General features: G+C 36.1%; 1 protein-coding gene across 1 annotated transcript; it reads right to left on the bottom strand.

The window, feature by feature from the left end:
• Window positions 1–6,857: 6,857 nt before the first annotated feature.
• LOC132547270 (uncharacterized) lies at window positions 6,858–17,676 on the bottom strand. Its single transcript, XM_060211033.1, has 7 exons — window positions 17,608–17,676; window positions 15,944–16,227; window positions 15,551–15,763; window positions 14,961–15,044; window positions 13,233–13,869; window positions 10,905–11,061; window positions 6,858–9,193 (listed from the first exon to the last, which is right to left on the bottom strand). Exons 2-7 carry the CDS (start codon window positions 16,211–16,213, stop codon window positions 8,965–8,967), a joined length of 1,590 nt encoding a protein of 529 aa, XP_060067016.1. The 5' UTR covers window positions 16,214–16,227; window positions 17,608–17,676; the 3' UTR covers window positions 6,858–8,964.
• Between the last annotated feature and the right edge of the window lie 1,462 nt (window positions 17,677–19,138).

The raw sequence follows: 19,138 nt of genomic DNA, 5'->3' as shown, positions 1-19,138 counted from the left end.
ATGGTTACTTTGTTACCTGACTTTATATACCAGGTACTTTGGGTGAGATTTTATCTTAGATCAATTTAGATTTTAATTCATTTTTATCTAAAGTAAACCAAAACTGAAGTTAAAAGGGATGTCTTGTGGTAGAAAAATGTTAGAATTGTACAATGAAATTAATTATAGATTACAGCAGGTGACATTGGAAGTCTTGAAATTATTTTGATGGCTGCTAGTGAGTGTTTAAGTGCTTTATAAGTAGCCTTGTGATAGAATTGTCACATTTCATGCTGTGGTTTTGTCATTGTTTGTGCCATAAAGACTAACTAGCTCCACCAATCATGGATTGTAATTTTACTGCCAGTATGCTTAAGAGGTTTCATTCATATTAGTGATTAGAAATAAACCATCATGACATTTATTGACTGTTCGCTCAGATTCTGTAGAGTCCTGACAGATTCTAGAAAAAGAAATCTTATAAAAAGAAATCTGTTCTGCTACAACAGTGTCTGGAAGTGAGTTTTCCTAGGTATCAGGTTCTGGTATATATCATTAAAAGAAAAGTTTGTTAAGAATAAGTGTGTAGACTGCAGTTTTTACCCTGATACTCAAATTAGAATTGGTGTGTCACTGGTATGCAGATAGTGTTGCTGTCATTACACATAAGCAAACAAAACCAGTTGAGTTTGAAAAAGGAAAATTGGTTGACTCTGATTGGGTGTCCTGTCAGCCTTTACTTTTGATTGGCCAAAGGACTGTTTACTCTGTAGAAAAACAGTTTGCAACATTCCATGTATAAAGTATTGGACTTGCTCTCACTGATGTGGCAACCATAAAACTCATTCTTAGGTATATTGTACAAAAATGCAGAGAGAAAATTAATACCCTTCATTACTTCTACTATTTTTGATCTGAGAAATCCTCTGTCTCACAGTCTGATGTGAAATTTTGGACAAGATGTAATTGATCACAGAAAAAATTATCTTCACTAGCATCATGTTAAGCACTGTGATGTTGAGTTGGGGGTTGAAAATGTGGATGAATGGATCGTCCTATGTCATAAATAATTATGGTGTTGCTTTCCTCTTCATCAATTTGTATTGCTCAGGTCATTATTGATAGATATGATTTCCCAATTTGTGATTTCTGATCTTGCCTGAACGAGTACATTGTTTTTTAGTAAGTTCCAGCAGCCTCACACTGAAACACCATTGTTGTGAAGTTAAGAATATAAGTACGACCATTACTTCAATACTTTGCTCTATGAGAATGACCTTTAAGCAATTAAGATACATTTGTGATTCTGCCAGCTGATAACTAAGTCTTACCAATCCTTCATTCTAATACATATATTGAGAGCCTGCCTTCCTTGGGAGTATTGATTTTATCCCTTGTATATTTCACAGTCTAGTGCTTCAGTGACATAAAATGGTCTGATATGAGCAAAAAGCATGAAAAAAGCATGTTACCTTTTCTGTTTTTTATTTATGTTTCACTCAGACTCTTCATTCCACATACATGTTGTGGGGGTGGGGTGGGCTGAGATTATGTAGGGGAAAGGGTTTGTGGGATTTGGAAAATGTTACCACAGGATACATTGAAGATGTCTCTGTGAAATATCAGCTTTTATGGAAGTGTGAATGCGAGTTGCTTAGATCTGAATAACCAAAGCCTATTTTCTGAGAATGATTTCTTGTTTTTATTTGATATTTTACACTCTCCAATTGTTTTAAATATGTTGATAAGTCAGAGTAATGTTAAATATTGTTCCTTTGATGTGCAATTCAGTAGTAGTCTTCATCTGTACCACTTGGTTAAATCATCTGCCGATCTGCCACTTGTACATCATCAAGTCGTCTTCATTAGGGGCACACCGAATTGGCCGTCATGGAGTTAAATAACCATGGTTGTAGGTACGATTTGTGATTCATCCCAATAGTTCCATGGACAAGTAAGCTAGTGTTACCCCAATAATTGGTTCTGTGGTGTGTATGTATAGAGTGATAACATCAGCTCTAGTTTAACTAGATTGTACATGTAAGACAAGACAAATACAGTTCTTGTGAAGCTGTCAAACCACTTTACCAATAGGGGTACACATGTTATCCTAATACTCATGTGTATGTACAGATTTGTTAAATCAGTGAATTCAGAAGCTCACATTGGGAGTTATAATGGTATGTATACAAAATAGTGAATTAGGTTGTGCTTTGTGAAGCTTAATGTATTTAGATATCGTGGAACATCTGTACATAGGTATGAGTGATAGAAATGACATTAATGAATCCATGTCCTAACATTTACCTGTTGTGTAACTATACTCTCTCTGTCTTCAACATTAGTTTGGTTAAGATTGTGTTGCAAGCCTTGCCATGGGTGCTTGTAGCTCTACCTCAGGCATTTGAAAGCTCTACTTGGGTGCAAGCAAGCAGTCTGGGGTGCAGGTATCACAAGCTCTACAAAATGGAATGCTTACAAGCTGCCCCATGTTTTCTTCACAACATGGAAGCTTTTAAGAAGTTCCTTGTGTGCTTGTGATCACCCATGGTGCCCTACAAGTTTGCCTGGGCTATGGTGTTGGCCTGCAGTCAGCCTTTGGTTGTTGATCAGTATGTGTTGTGACCTATTTGTTTGGTGTATGCCCTACTTGATGTCTGTACATATTACTGTATGCAGTGTCAGCATTGGGAGGCTGTGAATCCCCTCCGTGGGGCACTGGATAATAAATATCCATTTTGTGTATGGTTATTCCTGGCATTGCCAATAAAACAGTGGTAAATAGAAAAATTGAACAAGTGTTTTGGTTTTATTTTCTTAACTGAATATAATCCATATCTTATAAAACAGCATCACCATTACTTGGAACACTTCTATATTCAAACTTTGATCCATTTTGAACTAATTTTGTACATTAGCTTTCACTTGGAATATTTGTTTTTGTGTGAACAAAAACATTTGTTTACCCCTTTTTTGCCAAAACATTAGTGATTAGTAGCTTTGGATGCACTGACAATGTAAGGAAATGTCCGAATGGCTTATAAAGCTTATAAATGTGAAACTTTAAAATAATTCTATTTGGCTCATTATTTGTCTTAATAATATAAAATGTAAAAGATGGTATGTACTAGTTAATACCCTCAACAGTCCATTCCAACTGAATACACTCACTTTTTTCATTGTATAAACAAAAATTTACCAGATGATGTGTTATATTTACATTCCACACTTTAACACGAGACTTAACTTCTGATTTTGTTAAACATTCCTTCATAAATCAAGAAGAAATGTCATTTGAAAACTAAACCTGATGGCCTCCACCAATTAACTTTCCTTCAAAGTTTTGTTAAAAAATATTTACCAAGTTGGATATAAGCCATTTGACCTTGACATTTGCCCATTGACCTTGTTCTTTGATCATTGTGTTCATCTTAACTCTACCAATCTAACTGACTTTGCATCGTAATAGTCATCATAATATCTACCAGTAAGGGTATTGGTCTAATACATGGCGAGATATGTTTATGATGAAGGTTGCACTTCTAGTTAAAGGCATTGCAAATGACATGTTTCCCTTTGAGGTTCCACCTTGACTTGTGTGCAATAAAGAAGATAGCCAAATGTGTGAAGTTTGATAAAAATTCCCCAAGGCATGAAGTCACTAAAGAGCTGTCAAGGATTTTCTTCAATAGCAACAAGTGACCCTGACTAAAACCCTGAAACTTGAACCTGTCTGTAAAGGTATTGATCTTTATGTGATGTGAAATTTGATAAAAATCCCTCGGAAATGAAGCCACTACAGAGCTGACAAGATGTTCTAAAAACAGTTTTGGTGACTTTTGACCTTGACACTTTAACCCCGAAAATGGAACTAGTTAGAAATATTATGGTCTTATTGGTATGAGTGACATTTGATCGAAATTCCTAAAGAAATGAAGCTGGTGGAGTGCTGACAAAGGTTTCTAAAAATAGTACGAAGACCTTGACCCTACAATACCTGTCTATTAATTAATTAACTGAACTTGTCCAAGACATAATAGTTCTTTTTAAGTGTATGAAATTTAATCAAATCCCTCCAGAAAAATGCAGCTACAAGGCACTGGCAAGAATTTTCCATAAGTATTTACAATGACCTCTACTCTATAACCTTGAAACTGAACAGTGCAGTATATTATAATATCTAAGGAGCGTAAGAAGTGTGATCAAAATTCCTCTAGGAATGAAGCCGCTGAGTATCTATAAGGAATTTCTAAAATCAGTAATGTTGACCTTGACCTTTGTCTTGCTTATCCAGACTTATCATGAATAAAAAACAGAAACTTGTATAATTATCATTAACTGATTTATTTATTGCATTTTAATTCAAACATTTTGTATGAAAATCCTATCAACAAAGCAATAATGAACAGAATGATCAATAACCAGTTCAATAACCAGCTCTGACCTGATCAATAACCAGATCAATAACCAGCTCTGACCTGATCAATAACCAGATCAATAACCAGCTCTGACCTGATCAATAACCAGATCAATAACCAGAACTGACCTGATCAATAACCAGATCAATAACCAGAACTGACCTGATCAATAACCAGATCAATAACCAGAACTGACCTGATCAATAACCAGATCAATAACCAGAACTGACCTGATCAATAACCAGATCAATAACCAGCTCTGACCTGATCAATAACCAGAAAATAACCAGAACTGACCTGATCAATAACCAGCTCTGACCTGATCAATAACCAGCTCTGACCTAATCAATAACCAGAACTGACCTGATCAATAACCAGATCAATAACCAGCTCTGACCTGATCAATAACCAGATCAATAACCAGAAATGACCTGATCAATAACCAGATCAATAACCAGATCTGACCTGATCAATAACCAGATCAATAACCAGAACTGACCTGATCAATAACCAGATCAATAACCAGCTCTGACCTGATCAATAACCAGATCAATAACCAGAACTGACCTGATCAATAACCAGATCAATAACCAGATCTGACCTGATCAATAACCTGATCAATAACCAGAACTGACCTGATCAATAACCAGAACTGACCTGATCAATAACCTGATCAATAACCAGAACTGACCTGATTACAATTAACAGTATTACTGGTAGGGTTACATTATCCTACATCATTAGTTAACAGCTGACAACCAATCTCTCATACCATCTGTTAACACAGACAATGTGTAGTACTATAGTATCTGTAAATACAGATCTGTGAGACACCTGTTTTCTAAACTTACAAGAAGTCCTCATCTTAAAACATCAGATGTATTTATCTTTGATATTTTAAGAAGATTACTTCTTGAACGTTTAGAATACAGGTGCAGAAAAGAAAACATGGAGCTTTTATGAGTGAAAATAAAAGTGACTTTATATGGAAAAACACAAATATATGACGACATGATGTAGTTTTGATAATACCCCACTAAAAATTATTATTATTCAACAATAGCAAAAAATAAAAGATCAGATTAAACATATAACTTAAAACAGCTAAAATCATAACTCAAGTAAATAACTTCTGTAAGCCTGACACTTCACAAGAATACCTGGTCAATATTAAAGGGAATTCTATAAGCAGGTGATAAACAGAACCTAAAGGTGATAAACAGAACCTAAAGGTGATAAACAGAACTTAAAGGTGATAAACAGAACCTCTTGACCTATAGATCACACTGTCCTGAGTTAATGATAAGTAAAGCGAAATATCACACAGATGCTGAATTAGGACATAAAAAATCATGTGTGATGACAAATCTCTTAGTCACCATTACAGGCAATTTGTTCAAATTATGACTAATTAACAACTATATAACAATCGTTTACAAATGATTAAAGACTAACAAGAATGCATTGCTTCAATAATTCACAGTAATCACATCTTTTACAACAATATTATCTTAAGCCAGCTATGCTTCACATCATGTAAGCCTCTGTTAGACATGTCTCACATCATGTAAGCCTCTGTTAGACATGTCTCACATCATGTAAGCCTCTGTTAGACATGTCTCACATCAATGTAAGCCTCTGTTAGACATGTCTCACATCAATGTAAGCCTCTGTTAGACATGTCTCACATCAATGTAAGCCTCTGTTAGACATGTCTCACATCAACGTAAGCCTCTGTTAGACATGTCTCACATCATGTAAGCCTCTGTTAGACATGTCTCACATCAATGTAAGCCTCTGTTAGACATGTCTCACATCAATGTAAGCCTCTGTTAGACATGTCTCACATCAATGTAAGCCTCTGTGAGACATGTCTCACATCAATGTAAGCTCCTGTGAGACATGTTTCACATTGATGTAAGCCTCTGTGAGACATGTTTCACATCAATGTAAGCCTTTGTGATATATTTCACATCATGTAAGCCTCTTTGAGATGTTAGCTCCTGTGAGACATGTTTCACATCGTGTAAGCTCCTGTGAGACATGTCTCACATCAACGTAAGCCTCTGTTAGACATGTCTCACATCAATGTAAGCCTCTGTTAGACATGTCTCACATCAATGTAAGCCTCTGTTAGACATGTCTCACATCAATGTAAGCCTCTGTTAGACATGTCTCACATCAATGTAAGCCTCTGTTAGACATGTCTCACATCATGTAAGCCTCTGTTAGACATGTCTCACATCATGTAAGCCTCTGTTAGACATGTCTCACATCAATGTAAGCCTCTGTTAGACATGTCTCACATCAGTGTAAGCCTCTGTTAGACATGTCTCACATCAATGTAAGCCTCTGTTAGACATGTCTCACATCAATGTAAGCCTCTGTTAGACATGTCTGATATCAATGTAAGCCTCTGTTAGACATGTCTCACATCAATGTAAGCCTCTGTTCTGTTAGACATGTCTCACATCAATGTAAGCCTCTGTTAGACATGTCTCACATCATGTAAGCCTCTGTTAGACATGTCTCACATCATGTAAGCCTCTGTTAGACATGTCTCACATCATGTAAGCCTCTGTTAGACATGTCTCACATCATGTAAGCCTCTGTTAGACATGTCTCACATCATGTAAGCCTCTGTTAGACATGTCTCACATCAATGTAAGCCTCTGTTAGACATGTTTCACATCAATGTAAGCCTCTGTTAGACATGTCTCACATCAATGTAAGCCTCTGTTAGACATGTCTCACATCAATGTAAGCCTCTGTTAGACATGTCTCACATCAATGTAAGCCTCTGTTAGACATGTCTCACATCAATGTAAGCCTCTGTTAGACATGTCTCACATCAATGTAAGCCTCTGTTAGACATGTCTCACATCATGTAAGCCTCTGTTAGACATGTCTCACATCATGTAAGCCTCTGTTAGACATGTCTCACATCATGTAAGCCTCTGTTAGACATGTCTCACATCAATGTAAGCCTCTGTTAGACATGTCTCACATCAATGTAAGCCTCTGTTAGACATGTTTCACATTGTGTAAGCTCCTGTGAGACATGTCTCACATCAACGTAAGCCTCTGTTAGACATGTCTCACATCATGTAAGCCTCTGTTAGACATGTCTCACATCATGTAACCCTCTGTTAGACATGTCTCACATCATGTAACCCTCTGTTAGACATGTCTCACATTGTGTAAGCTCCTGTGAGACATGTCTCACATCAACGTAAGCCTCTGTTAGACATGTCTCACATCAGTGTAACCCTCTGTTAGACATGTCTCACATCAATGTAAGCCTCTGTTAGACATGTCTCACATCATGTAAGCCTCTGTTAGACATGTCTCACATCATGTTAGCCTCTGTTAGACATGTCTCACATCATGTAACCCTCTGTTAGACATGTCTCACATCAATGTAAGCCTCTGTTAGACATGTCTCACATCAGTGTAAGCCTCTGTTAGACATGTCTCACATCAATGTAAGCCTCTGTTAGACATGTCTCACATCAGTGTAACCCTCTGTTAGACATGTCTCACATCAATGTAACCCTCTGTTAGACATGTCTCACATCAATGTAAGCCTCTATTAGACATGTCTCACATCAGTGTAAGCCTCTGTTAGACATGTCTCACATCATGTAAGCCTCTGTTAGACATGTCTCACATCAATGTAAGCCTCTGTTAGACATGTCTCACATCAGTGTAAGCCTCTGTTAGACATGTCTCACATCAATGTAAGCTCTGTTAGACATGTCTCACATCAGTGTAAGCCTCTGTTAGACATGTCTCACATCATGTAAGCCTCTGTTAGACATGTCTCACATCAATGTAAGCCTCTGTTAGACATGTCTCACATCAGTGTAACCCTCTGTAAAAGTGTAAAAGACAAATGTTAGTTTGTTCTCCAGGATCACAGAAATTAGGAATGTCACATAAGAACATCAGATTCATGAGATTGATATATAGTGAGATAACAATTTAATAATTAAATGTTTACTTGGATAATGCAGAATAGGGGCCTGTCAGGTAACAATGTGTTACATAAGACATGTATGATAGAGCTTGTCGGATAAAAATGTGTTCATTACATGACAATTATACCACTGTTACCAAGCCTTATGTAGACATGACACTGTACAGCACCTCTCCATTATACCACTGTTACCAAGCCTTATGTAGACATGACACTGTACAGCACCTCTCCATTATACCACTGTTACCAAGCCTTATGTAGACATGACACTGTACAGCACCTCTCCATTATACCACTGTTACCAAGCCTTATGTAGACATGACACTATACAGCACCTCTCCATTATACCACTGTTACCAAGCCTTATGTAGACATGACACTATACAGCACCTCTCCATTATACCACTGTTACCAAGCCATGACACTATAGAAGACCTCTCAATGTCCAGTCTAGCATACAAAAGTACATTTAACCCAAAAACATCAGAAAACATCCCAATCATACATACCTGGTAATCAAAATGCAGCATAATCTACACAAGAATTTGAAAGACAATGTGATTATTTCTGACTAGAAACTACTAACACTTATTTTAGCACTTTGGCAGCAGTTTCTAAGATTACACCAAGCACACTTTCATAGTATTTACTGTTAGAGTCCATGATGTCGTAGCATACACTGTAGTGGTCACAACCAGGTAAAACTCGGACTGTCACGTCACCATAAATCTCCTGTATAGCTTCAGCCATTTTGGTCGTGGACGACAGGGGAACGATGTAGTCCTCAGTGCCATGGATCATAATTACTGGTGGTAAACTACAAAACAACAGAACAGGCTTACTAAGGATTTCTCATTGGTTATCATAGCAACAGAACAGGCTTAATAAGGATTTCTCATTGGTTATCATAGCAACAGAACAGGCTTACTAAGGATTTCTCATTGGTTATCATAGCAACAGAACAGGCTTACTAAGGATTTCTCATTGGTTATCATAGCAACAGAACAGGCTTAATAAGGATTTCACGTTGGTTATCAAAGCAACAGAACAGGCTTACTAAGGATTTCACATTGGTTATCATATCAACAGAACAGGCTTACTAAGGATTTCTCATTGGTTATCATAGCAACAGAACAGGCTTAATAAGGATTTCTCATTGGTTATCAAAGCAACAGAACAGGCTTACTAAGGATTTCTCATTGGTTATCATAGCAACAGAACAGGCTTAATAAGGATTTCTCATTGGTTATCAAAGCAACAGAACAGGCTTACTAAGGATTTCTCATCGATTATCATAGCAACAGAACAGGCTTACTAAGGATTTCTCATTGGTTATCATAGCAACAGAACAGGCTTAATAAGGATTTATCATTGGTTATCATAGCAACAGAACAGGCAGTATATAGAACAACAGAATTTTGAGATTTCTTAGAGACTGTTTGTTGAGTTGCTATTGATTGTCCTAGTTATATAAAACATGTTTTGTTATTTTCGTGGATTATTCTAAAATTAGAACATACCCGGTATTAAAGGAAATCTCTTTGATTGTCCTATATATAGAACATATTCAGGGATTTCTCCCTGATTGTTCTATTTATATCATATAGAACATGTTCAGGGATTTCTCCCCATTTGTCCTATATATAAAACATATTTAGGGATTTCTCCCTGATTGTTCTATTTATATCATATAAAACATGTTTAGAGATTTCTCCCTGATTGTTCTATTTATATCATATAAAACATGTTTAGGGATTTCTCCCTGATTGTTCTATTTATATCAAATAAAACATGTTTAGGGATTTCTCCCTGATTGTTCTATTTATATCATATATAACATGTTTAGAGATTTCTCCCTGATTGTTCTATTTATATCATATAAAACATGTTTAGGGATTTCTCCCTGATTGTTCTATTTATATCATATAGAACATGTTTAGGGATTTCTCCCTGATTGTTCTATTTATATCATATAGAACATGTTCAGGGATTTCTCCCCATTTGTCCTATATATAGAACATATTTAGGGATTTCTCCCTGATTGTTCTATTTATATCATATAGAACATGTTTAGAGATTTCTCCCTGATTGTTCTATTTATATCATATAGAACATGTTCAGGGATTTCTCCCCATTTGTCCTATATATAGAACATATTTAGGGATTTCTCCCTGATTGTTCTATCTATATCATATAAAACATGTTTAGGGATTTCTCCCTGATTGTTCTCTGTGTGTGTGTGTGTGTCTCTCTCTGTCTCTCTCTCTCTCTCTATATATATATATATAATTATAGCAAAAGTTGAAATGAATGTGGACATTCATCATAATCAAATTATTTGTAGAAGAAATGTTCACGAGGAAAACAGGTCATCTATATCAGTTGTGTTAAGATAATTGTTTAATTTCATTAAGATTAAACACCTGTAGGCTTTATCCGTCTTTGAACAGCCAGCCATTTTAAGATGGGTCCTCCTGTTAGTACCTAGAGGCTCCCTCACTAAATAGGGAGGATGTTAATATTCTTACCTGACACTGCTTGACAGAGTTCTCACCAGTGATGAAGGGGAGAATCGTTCAAAGTGTTCATTTCCATACATTGCTCTGGCCATATAGGACACATCTTCAACACCTCGGAAACTCTCATGTTCAAAATGGTCATTTATATCATATATCCCTGCAAGTCCTGTACACAACAAAAAATATCCAGATTTTAGAAAAAGGATTTTCATTAATCAGAATGATTATGACAAACGTAATTATTTTTTTTAAGTTGTCAATCTGAAATTGGATAGAAAATTATTTAAAGCATGTTGTTTTCTTTTAGAAAAAGTGTTTTAAAACTTACAACTGTCAACCAATCAAATACAGCAATAGTGATAACTCAAAAGTATCTCTAGAAGTAATTAAAGGATGTTTATATCAAACACAGTCAACAAGTGTGTCAACTGTGTTCAGTACAAAATAATCTTGCTTAAAGATTAGGCTACATTTGTGACATACTCCATGAAGTCAACTCACTGCTAGAACTAAAGTAAATCATAAGTGAGAAAGCCAGTTACATACATCAGGTGTGGCTTACACTCACTAATAATTACAGCCATCAGGTGTGGCTTACACTCACTAATAATTACAGCCATCCAGTATGGCTTACACTCACTAATAATTACAGCCATCCAGTATGGCTTACACTCACTAACAATTAAAGCCATCCAGTATGGCTTACACTCACTAATAATTACAGCCATCCAGTATGGCTTACACTCACTAATAATTACAGCCATCCAGTATGGCTTACACTCACTAATAATTACAGCCATCCAGTATGACTTATGGTTAACTAACAATTACAGCCATCCAGTATGGCTTACACTCACTAATAATTACAGCCATCCAGTATGGCTTACACTCACTAATAATTACATACATCAGGTGTGGCTTACACTCACTAATAATTACAGCCATCCAGTATGGCTTACACTCACTAATAATTACATACATCAGGTGTGGCTTACACTCACTAATAATTACAGCCATCCAGTATGGCTTACACTCACTAATAATTACATACATCAGGTGTGGCTTACACTCACTAATAATTACAGCCATCCAGTATGGCTTACACTCACTAATAATTACATACATCAGGTGTGGCTTACACTCACTAATAATTACAGCCATCCAGTATGGCTTACACTCACTAATAATTACATACATCAGGTGTGGCTTACACTCACTAATAATTACAGCCATCCAGTATGGCTTACACTCACTAATAATTACATACATCAGGTGTGGCTTACACTCACTAATAATTACAGCCATCCAGTATGGCTTACACTCACTAATAATTACATACATCAGGTGTGGCTTACACTCACTAATAATTACAGCCATCCAGTATGGCTTACACTCACTAATAATTACAGCCATCCAGTATGGCTTACACTCACTAATAATTACAGCCATCCAGTATGACTTATGGTTAACTAACAATTACAGCCATCCAGTATGGCTTATAATTACAGCCATCCAGTATGGCTTACACTCACTAATAATTACAGCCATCCAGTATGGCTTACACTCACTAATAATTACAGCCATCTTACAGCCATCCAGTGGCTTACACTCACTAATAATTACAGCCATCCAGTATGGCTTACACTCACTAATAATTACATACATCAGCCCATCCAGTATGGCTTACACTCACTAATAATTACAGCCATCCAGTATGACTTATGGTTAAATAACAATTACAGCCATCCAGTATGGCTTACACTCATACATCAGGTGTGGCTTACACTCACTAATAATTACAGCCATCCAGTATGGCTTACACTCACTAATAATTACAGCCATCCAGTATGACTTATGGTTAACTAACAATTACAGCCATCCAGTATGGCTTACACTCACTAATAATTACAGCCATCCAGTATGGCTTACACTCACTAATAATTACAGCCATCCAGTATGGCTTACACTCACTAATAATTACAGCCATCCAGTATGGCTTACACTCACTAATAATTACAGCCATCCAGTATGGCTTACACTCACTAATAATTACAGCCATCCAGTATGGCTTACACTCACTAATAATTACAGCCATCCAGTATGGCTTACACTCACTAATAATTACAGCCATCCAGTATGGCTTACACTCACTAACAATTACAGCCATCCAGTGTACTCCTATTCTATCAACTCAAATAAAAATTTGTGTGGTTTTATAATGATTACTCTCTCTTTTTCCTGAATTGGTTGTGAATCTGGATAAAATTCAGAGTCTGTCAGTCTGGTTTATTCACCAAGTGTTCTTTAGTAAGTTTCAATGGCCATATATCTACTTACCTACTACAGCTTTAATGGATTTTCCCAACTCCAGTAATGTTGGATGACATTCTGAATCTCGAGGTCTGATTGTCACTATAGATTCATTTTCACTGTGTTCTTCCTCTTCTTCCTCCACTACTTTCCCAGAATGTCTGACTTCTTCCTTGACATCTGTGACCTCCTCACCACTGACCTCTGTGACTTCTACTTTGACCTCAGATACATCCTGGCTGACCTGTCTGTTCATGGCACCCCCTTGACTGTCTGGAGCCACCTCTTCCTCGTCATCATCCTTGCACTGGATTTTTGCATCTCCAGACACCTGTTCAGTGCTCTCAGCATTTTCATTTTTGTCTGATTTTATTGATATCATTTCATACATACTTGTTGCCCCACTTGGGTCAAGAGGACCCCCTTTGTCCCCATTATCATTGAGCACACAGAATGACCCTGATGACCCTGAACTTTCATCTAGAGTGTCAATCCTGCTCCTCTTACTGCCATCAAAGTGTGAGTCCTGAAACCTTAGACTCTCTTGTAGCATCAGTTGAGACTGACTGATACCTTCCTGTAGCAGCTCATCATGAAGAAGTTCCAGCACAGCCATCATACATAGATGAGCACCGTCTGAGTGTCCAACCAGCATAATTCTTTCCTGTGTAGAAAATAGCAACAAGAGGCATATTGTACCTGTATTTACAATGTGTTTATAAACTTGATCCATGAGTAGGATGTAGCATATTATAATATTATATTTGTTTTATATACATCAAGATGAATGGAATTAAGTGTGGCACATTATATTTGTTTTATATACATCCAGACAAATGGAGTAAAGTGTGGCACATTATATTTGTTTTATATACATCAAGAAGAATGGAGTTAAGTGTGGCACATTATATTTGTTTTATATACATCAAGATGAATGGAGTAAAGTGTGGCACATTATATTTGTTTTACATACATCAAGATGAATGGAGTAAAGTGTGGCACATTATATTTGTTTTACATACATCAAGAAGAATGGAGTTAAGTGTGGCACATTATATTTGTTTTACATACATCAAGATGAATGGAGTAAAGTGTGGCACATTATATTTGTTTTACATACATCAAGAAGAATGGAGTTAAGTGTGGCACATTATATTTGTTTTACATACATCAAGAAGAATGGAGTAAAGTGTGGCACATTATATTTGTTTTATATACATCAAGATGAATGGAGTAAAGTGTGGCACATTATATTTGTTTTATATACATCAAGACAAATGGAGTAAAGTGTGGCACATTATATTTGTTTTATATACATCAAGATGAATGGAGTAAAGTGTGGCACATTATATTTGTTTTACATACATCAAGAAGAATGGAGTAAAGTGTGGCACATTATATTTGTTTTACATACATCAAGAAGAATGGAGTTAAGTGTGGCACATTATATTTGTTTTACATACATCAAGAAGAATGGAGTAAAGTGTGGCACATTATATTTGTTTTATATACATCAAGATGAATGGAGTAAAGTGTGGCACATTATATTTGTTTTATATACATCAAGACAAATGGAGTAAAGTGTGGCACATTATATTTGTTTTATATACATCAAGACAAATGGAGTAAAGTGTGGCACATTATATTTGTTTTATATACATTCAGATGAATGGAGTTAAGAGTGGCACATTACATTTGTTTTATATACATCCAGACAAATCATTGTTATGACCTCTATGCTTTGGTGTGACCTACCTTATCTCCACTATAGACATCTATGTTTTGGTATGCCCATGATACACAGTCTACCACATCCTGGACCATATCATCCACATAACCCTACAGTCAAACCAACACACAATTTTATTCATGTCTGAAATACATACTTCAATTTTACATCCAAAACAAAGACATAATGTTAAAGTCTATACAAACATTTTATTTTCCCTTGTAGTATAATCAACCCTCTTCCCCACTCATATTCAGAGTAAATAGCAAGTCTAGTCTCCCTAGTGATATAATCAATTCATCTAGACTCCTATGTAGAGTATAAACCAATTCTTTCCACGGGGGTAAGTTACAATTCTAGACTTCTGAGTAGTGTAAGTTATAATTTGTATGTTTCAGATTAAAAAGCCTTCCAGTCATTCAAGGGATGTAAACAACAAAGTCTTTCTGACAATTTCAATATATCAAAAGAAATTTCAATCAATAATTAACCAAATTTAGGTTTCTAACATTTTCCTGACTATCCATGATTGTTTCCTTTTACCTTTCAATAGGAAAGAATTGAGATAATATCAACTAAGGCAAACACATACAGAGGGAAGATGTGTGATTCTTACTTGTGGATAGATGGAATAGTTGGGACAGCAAACCAAAACCTGGAGTCTATTTGCAAGTTCAGAACATAACATCCCATACATATTCTTGTCACCTGAGCACCATTCTCTTCCATAAACAAACACCAGAACTGGGTGAGGTCTGGCAGGCTGTAGACCTCGCACATCAGGCATATACAGATCAAGATTATGATTGTTTCTTCCATATACAAAGTTCTGCAATTAAACCAAGATTAGTTTAATACTGATATGTCTGTAGTGGATATATCACATTCAACAGCATCATCATAGTTGTTGGGCTCATTGCTCCTTCTAAATTAACTTTTTTTCTTTTTACTCCTAAATTTTGATATCCTATTGTGATCAGCTTTATAAGACCAACCCCAGATTTCTTACCTTGCGTAACTTGGACTGATCTGCTGATCTGTAAAACATGTTCCACTGTATGTAACGAGGAATGTAGCGTAACTGCATTATAAGACATTGAAGCATAGCATAGTTCAATGCATACACTTTTTTGGGTTGAAAAGCCCTGCGGAATTTGTGTCTTGATTGTGGCCATCCATACAGAACATTACACAGAACTGAGACAGTATATGGTAAGGCTACAGCACTAGATGCTAACACCACCACACACTTCATCAAATTACGCAGCATCTTAGACATCTGATTTTAAGGCTCTGAAAGTATAGTGACATAAAATAATACAATACTGGATACTAACATGTGATCAAAGATTGAAAGTTTGGACATGAAAATCAATTGAAATTGTACTAGTGTAAATATTAAGTCAACTTTGAGATTCCAGTTCACATCATAAGCCATTGTAACACAAAAATCCCAGGAGAGATTCGAAACAGATACAAACATACAAGAATTCATTCATAAAAACTATTTCATACTCAAAGGCATTCAAGATATTGAAGTCAAAATTGTCAACCACAAAATATTGGTTCAGCTGTCAAATTATTGATACCTAGAATGCTTTACTTCAACATACTGTCGCTGCATTAAGTTTGAACAAGTCAAAATTGATAAAGATTTAACAAAGGAAAGCATCAAACCAATTGCAATCCAGACCTCTGTGTTGGTCTTTTTGAAACAAATGAGGAAATAAATCTGTTACAAGGTGGGCTACTTAAAGTTGTAGGCTGCCTTGCAATGGCCCCGACTCAATATGAATGTTAGCTGCTGGGTTCTGGATCCACTACTCCACCCCAGGATAACTGGTTTAAATGTATTTCAGTATGTGTATGGTTATGCTGCTGGAAATCCAACTGGCATAGTTGCAGCCAGGTGAGCATACTAAGGATGTTAGCCATTTTGCGATTTGAGGACCACTTTGGATGCTTCAACAAAGTCACAATTCATAGCTGTGTTTGAGGGTCAGTTCCAGTCAGTTTGATAAAGAAGGGGTTTTAATATGTTCTGGTCACTATTTGCAGTTTGCATGTATCAAACTGATCTGTATGAGGGCTTCTGGTAGGGTCTCACACAACTGATCTGCATAAGGGCTTCTGGTAGAGGTCCCATACAGAAGTGGTGTATTTGAAGAAAGGAAGCATCAATGCTTTATAACTATGTTCTTATTTGTTAATAAACCACAAGATAAAAATGATGATAGCCTTATGAGCTGTGACAGAGCCCTGATTTGAAATATGTTAGATACTGGACTCTGAAACAATGCTTGGTGGCTGATAACACTTCCGGTCCGAACACTGCAAGATCTATTTTGAGACATATATGTATGTTATCTGTCCGTCAAGATGTCTATGTAAATGCCGATGCTGGGGCCACATGGAACTTAAGCAACATCTGGGCCGCTGCATCGTACACTCTCAACAGAAGTTTTCTTTTTCTCAGTAAAATTCAATTCTAGTCGTGAATAACATTAATTTGATACTGTGGACAATGCAAAAAACACAATGCGCGGAAAAATATAGTTCATATCACTGCTGTTAAAGAGTGATGAAACAAACAACGTTCAAAGCGACAGCCTTCAGTTTGTCACTGGTAATTATCAGTATCATCTATTGAATACAACATTTACAAGTACAAACCCTTGAATGTTTTAGCACGCCAGAATTATGTAAAGAATTACACAACGTCTCCTCCCGTAGTCGTACTCTCATTGAAGGAGGCGGCCATTAGTGTAAAGCTAAACATTTATTTTCGTATTTTTTTTCCTATCTTAAAGATGCCTGGGCGGTATTTTTAAATTATCATTTTTTCTGACTAATAAGGCTTGTATGGCAATTTTATTTGATAATGAGTGCTAAGGTAAAATTCTCCATGAATGAACAGTATAGTAAATGTTGTATGGTAATTTGGTGAAGTTAATCTCATATATATGGTATGCCAACGGCAGTGGATGCGAACACCACCACACACATTATCCAATTACGCAACATCTTAGACATCTCATTCTAAGGCTCTTAAAGGTTATGATAAGATCCTTTTGTTTATGTGGTATGGCAAGCGTCTTGTATTGTATGTTCCAGTCTAAGGGCCCTTTTCATGTATGTGATATGGTAAAATAGCCCTTTTATGTAATGTTATTAAGTTAAGTTAAGTTAAGTTTATTACCAGAACAGGATATACCTATCCTCTACTCTGGTCTCAAAAAACATACAATATATATACATGATATTTCATATAATAAATATAGTATGTACAAATCAAAATAATATGTCCAGCTTTTAGTTCCGTTGAATTACTATTAAGACAGTCTATATTGATATATCAGCTCTATAATTAAAAATGATATCTTGGTTTTCCCATAACTTATCAAGCCTATTTTTGAAACAGTTTGTGTTTGAGGCAGATACAACAGTTTCTGGTAATGTGTTCCAAATGCGTGCTGCTCTCACAGAAAAGTAATTACTTCTTAGTTTAGATTTAGCTCTTTGTGGAAAAAGTTTTTTTGAGTTTACTCTAACAATGTGTTTATCGGACATGTTCTCCCATAACTTTATGCATGTACAGCACTCTTTGTCGTACACCCCGCTGATCATTTTATATATCTCGATCATGTCACCTCGCAAGCGTCTATAGGCCAAGGTAGGCAGTTTTAGTGTTTTTAATCTTTCTTCATATGATAAATTCCGTAATTCAGGTAGGCACCGCGTTGCTCTTCTTTGAACATTTTCAATAAGATCTATATATTTGTATTTGTAGGGATACCATACTGCACTTGCGTAGTCTAGCTGGGATCTAACAAGCGATTTATATAATGGAATGAATAATTTGATGTCCATAAACTGGAAAGTTCTTCTTAGCATCCCAAACATTGAGTTAGCTTTTTTCACTTTCTCACTGATATGATTTTCAAAACTCAAGTCAGACTCAAAAATAACTCCAATATCTTTCTCCTTCGATGTTGTCTGAAGTTGATTTCCATTTAGATGGTATATAGCCATATCTGTATGTGTTCCTATACGCATATGTTTGCACTTGTCCGGGTGCATTTTCAGCAGCCACTCCTCGCTCCAGTTACACATAATATCTAAGTCTTTTTGCAGTTTTGTTGAATCTCCCTCCTTAGACAAAATTTTGAATATCTTAGTGTCATCTGCAAAAAGGTACATTTCT

Source organism: Ylistrum balloti, unplaced genomic scaffold, assembly GCF_031769215.1.
Source record: "Ylistrum balloti isolate Yb309-2 unplaced genomic scaffold, AGI_CSIRO_Ybal_v1 Utg369944, whole genome shotgun sequence".
Taxonomy (NCBI): Eukaryota; Metazoa; Mollusca; class Bivalvia; order Pectinida; family Pectinidae; genus Ylistrum; species Ylistrum balloti.
Note: the sequence above shows the minus strand (reverse complement) of the source record. Positions and strands in the feature narration are given on the sequence as shown.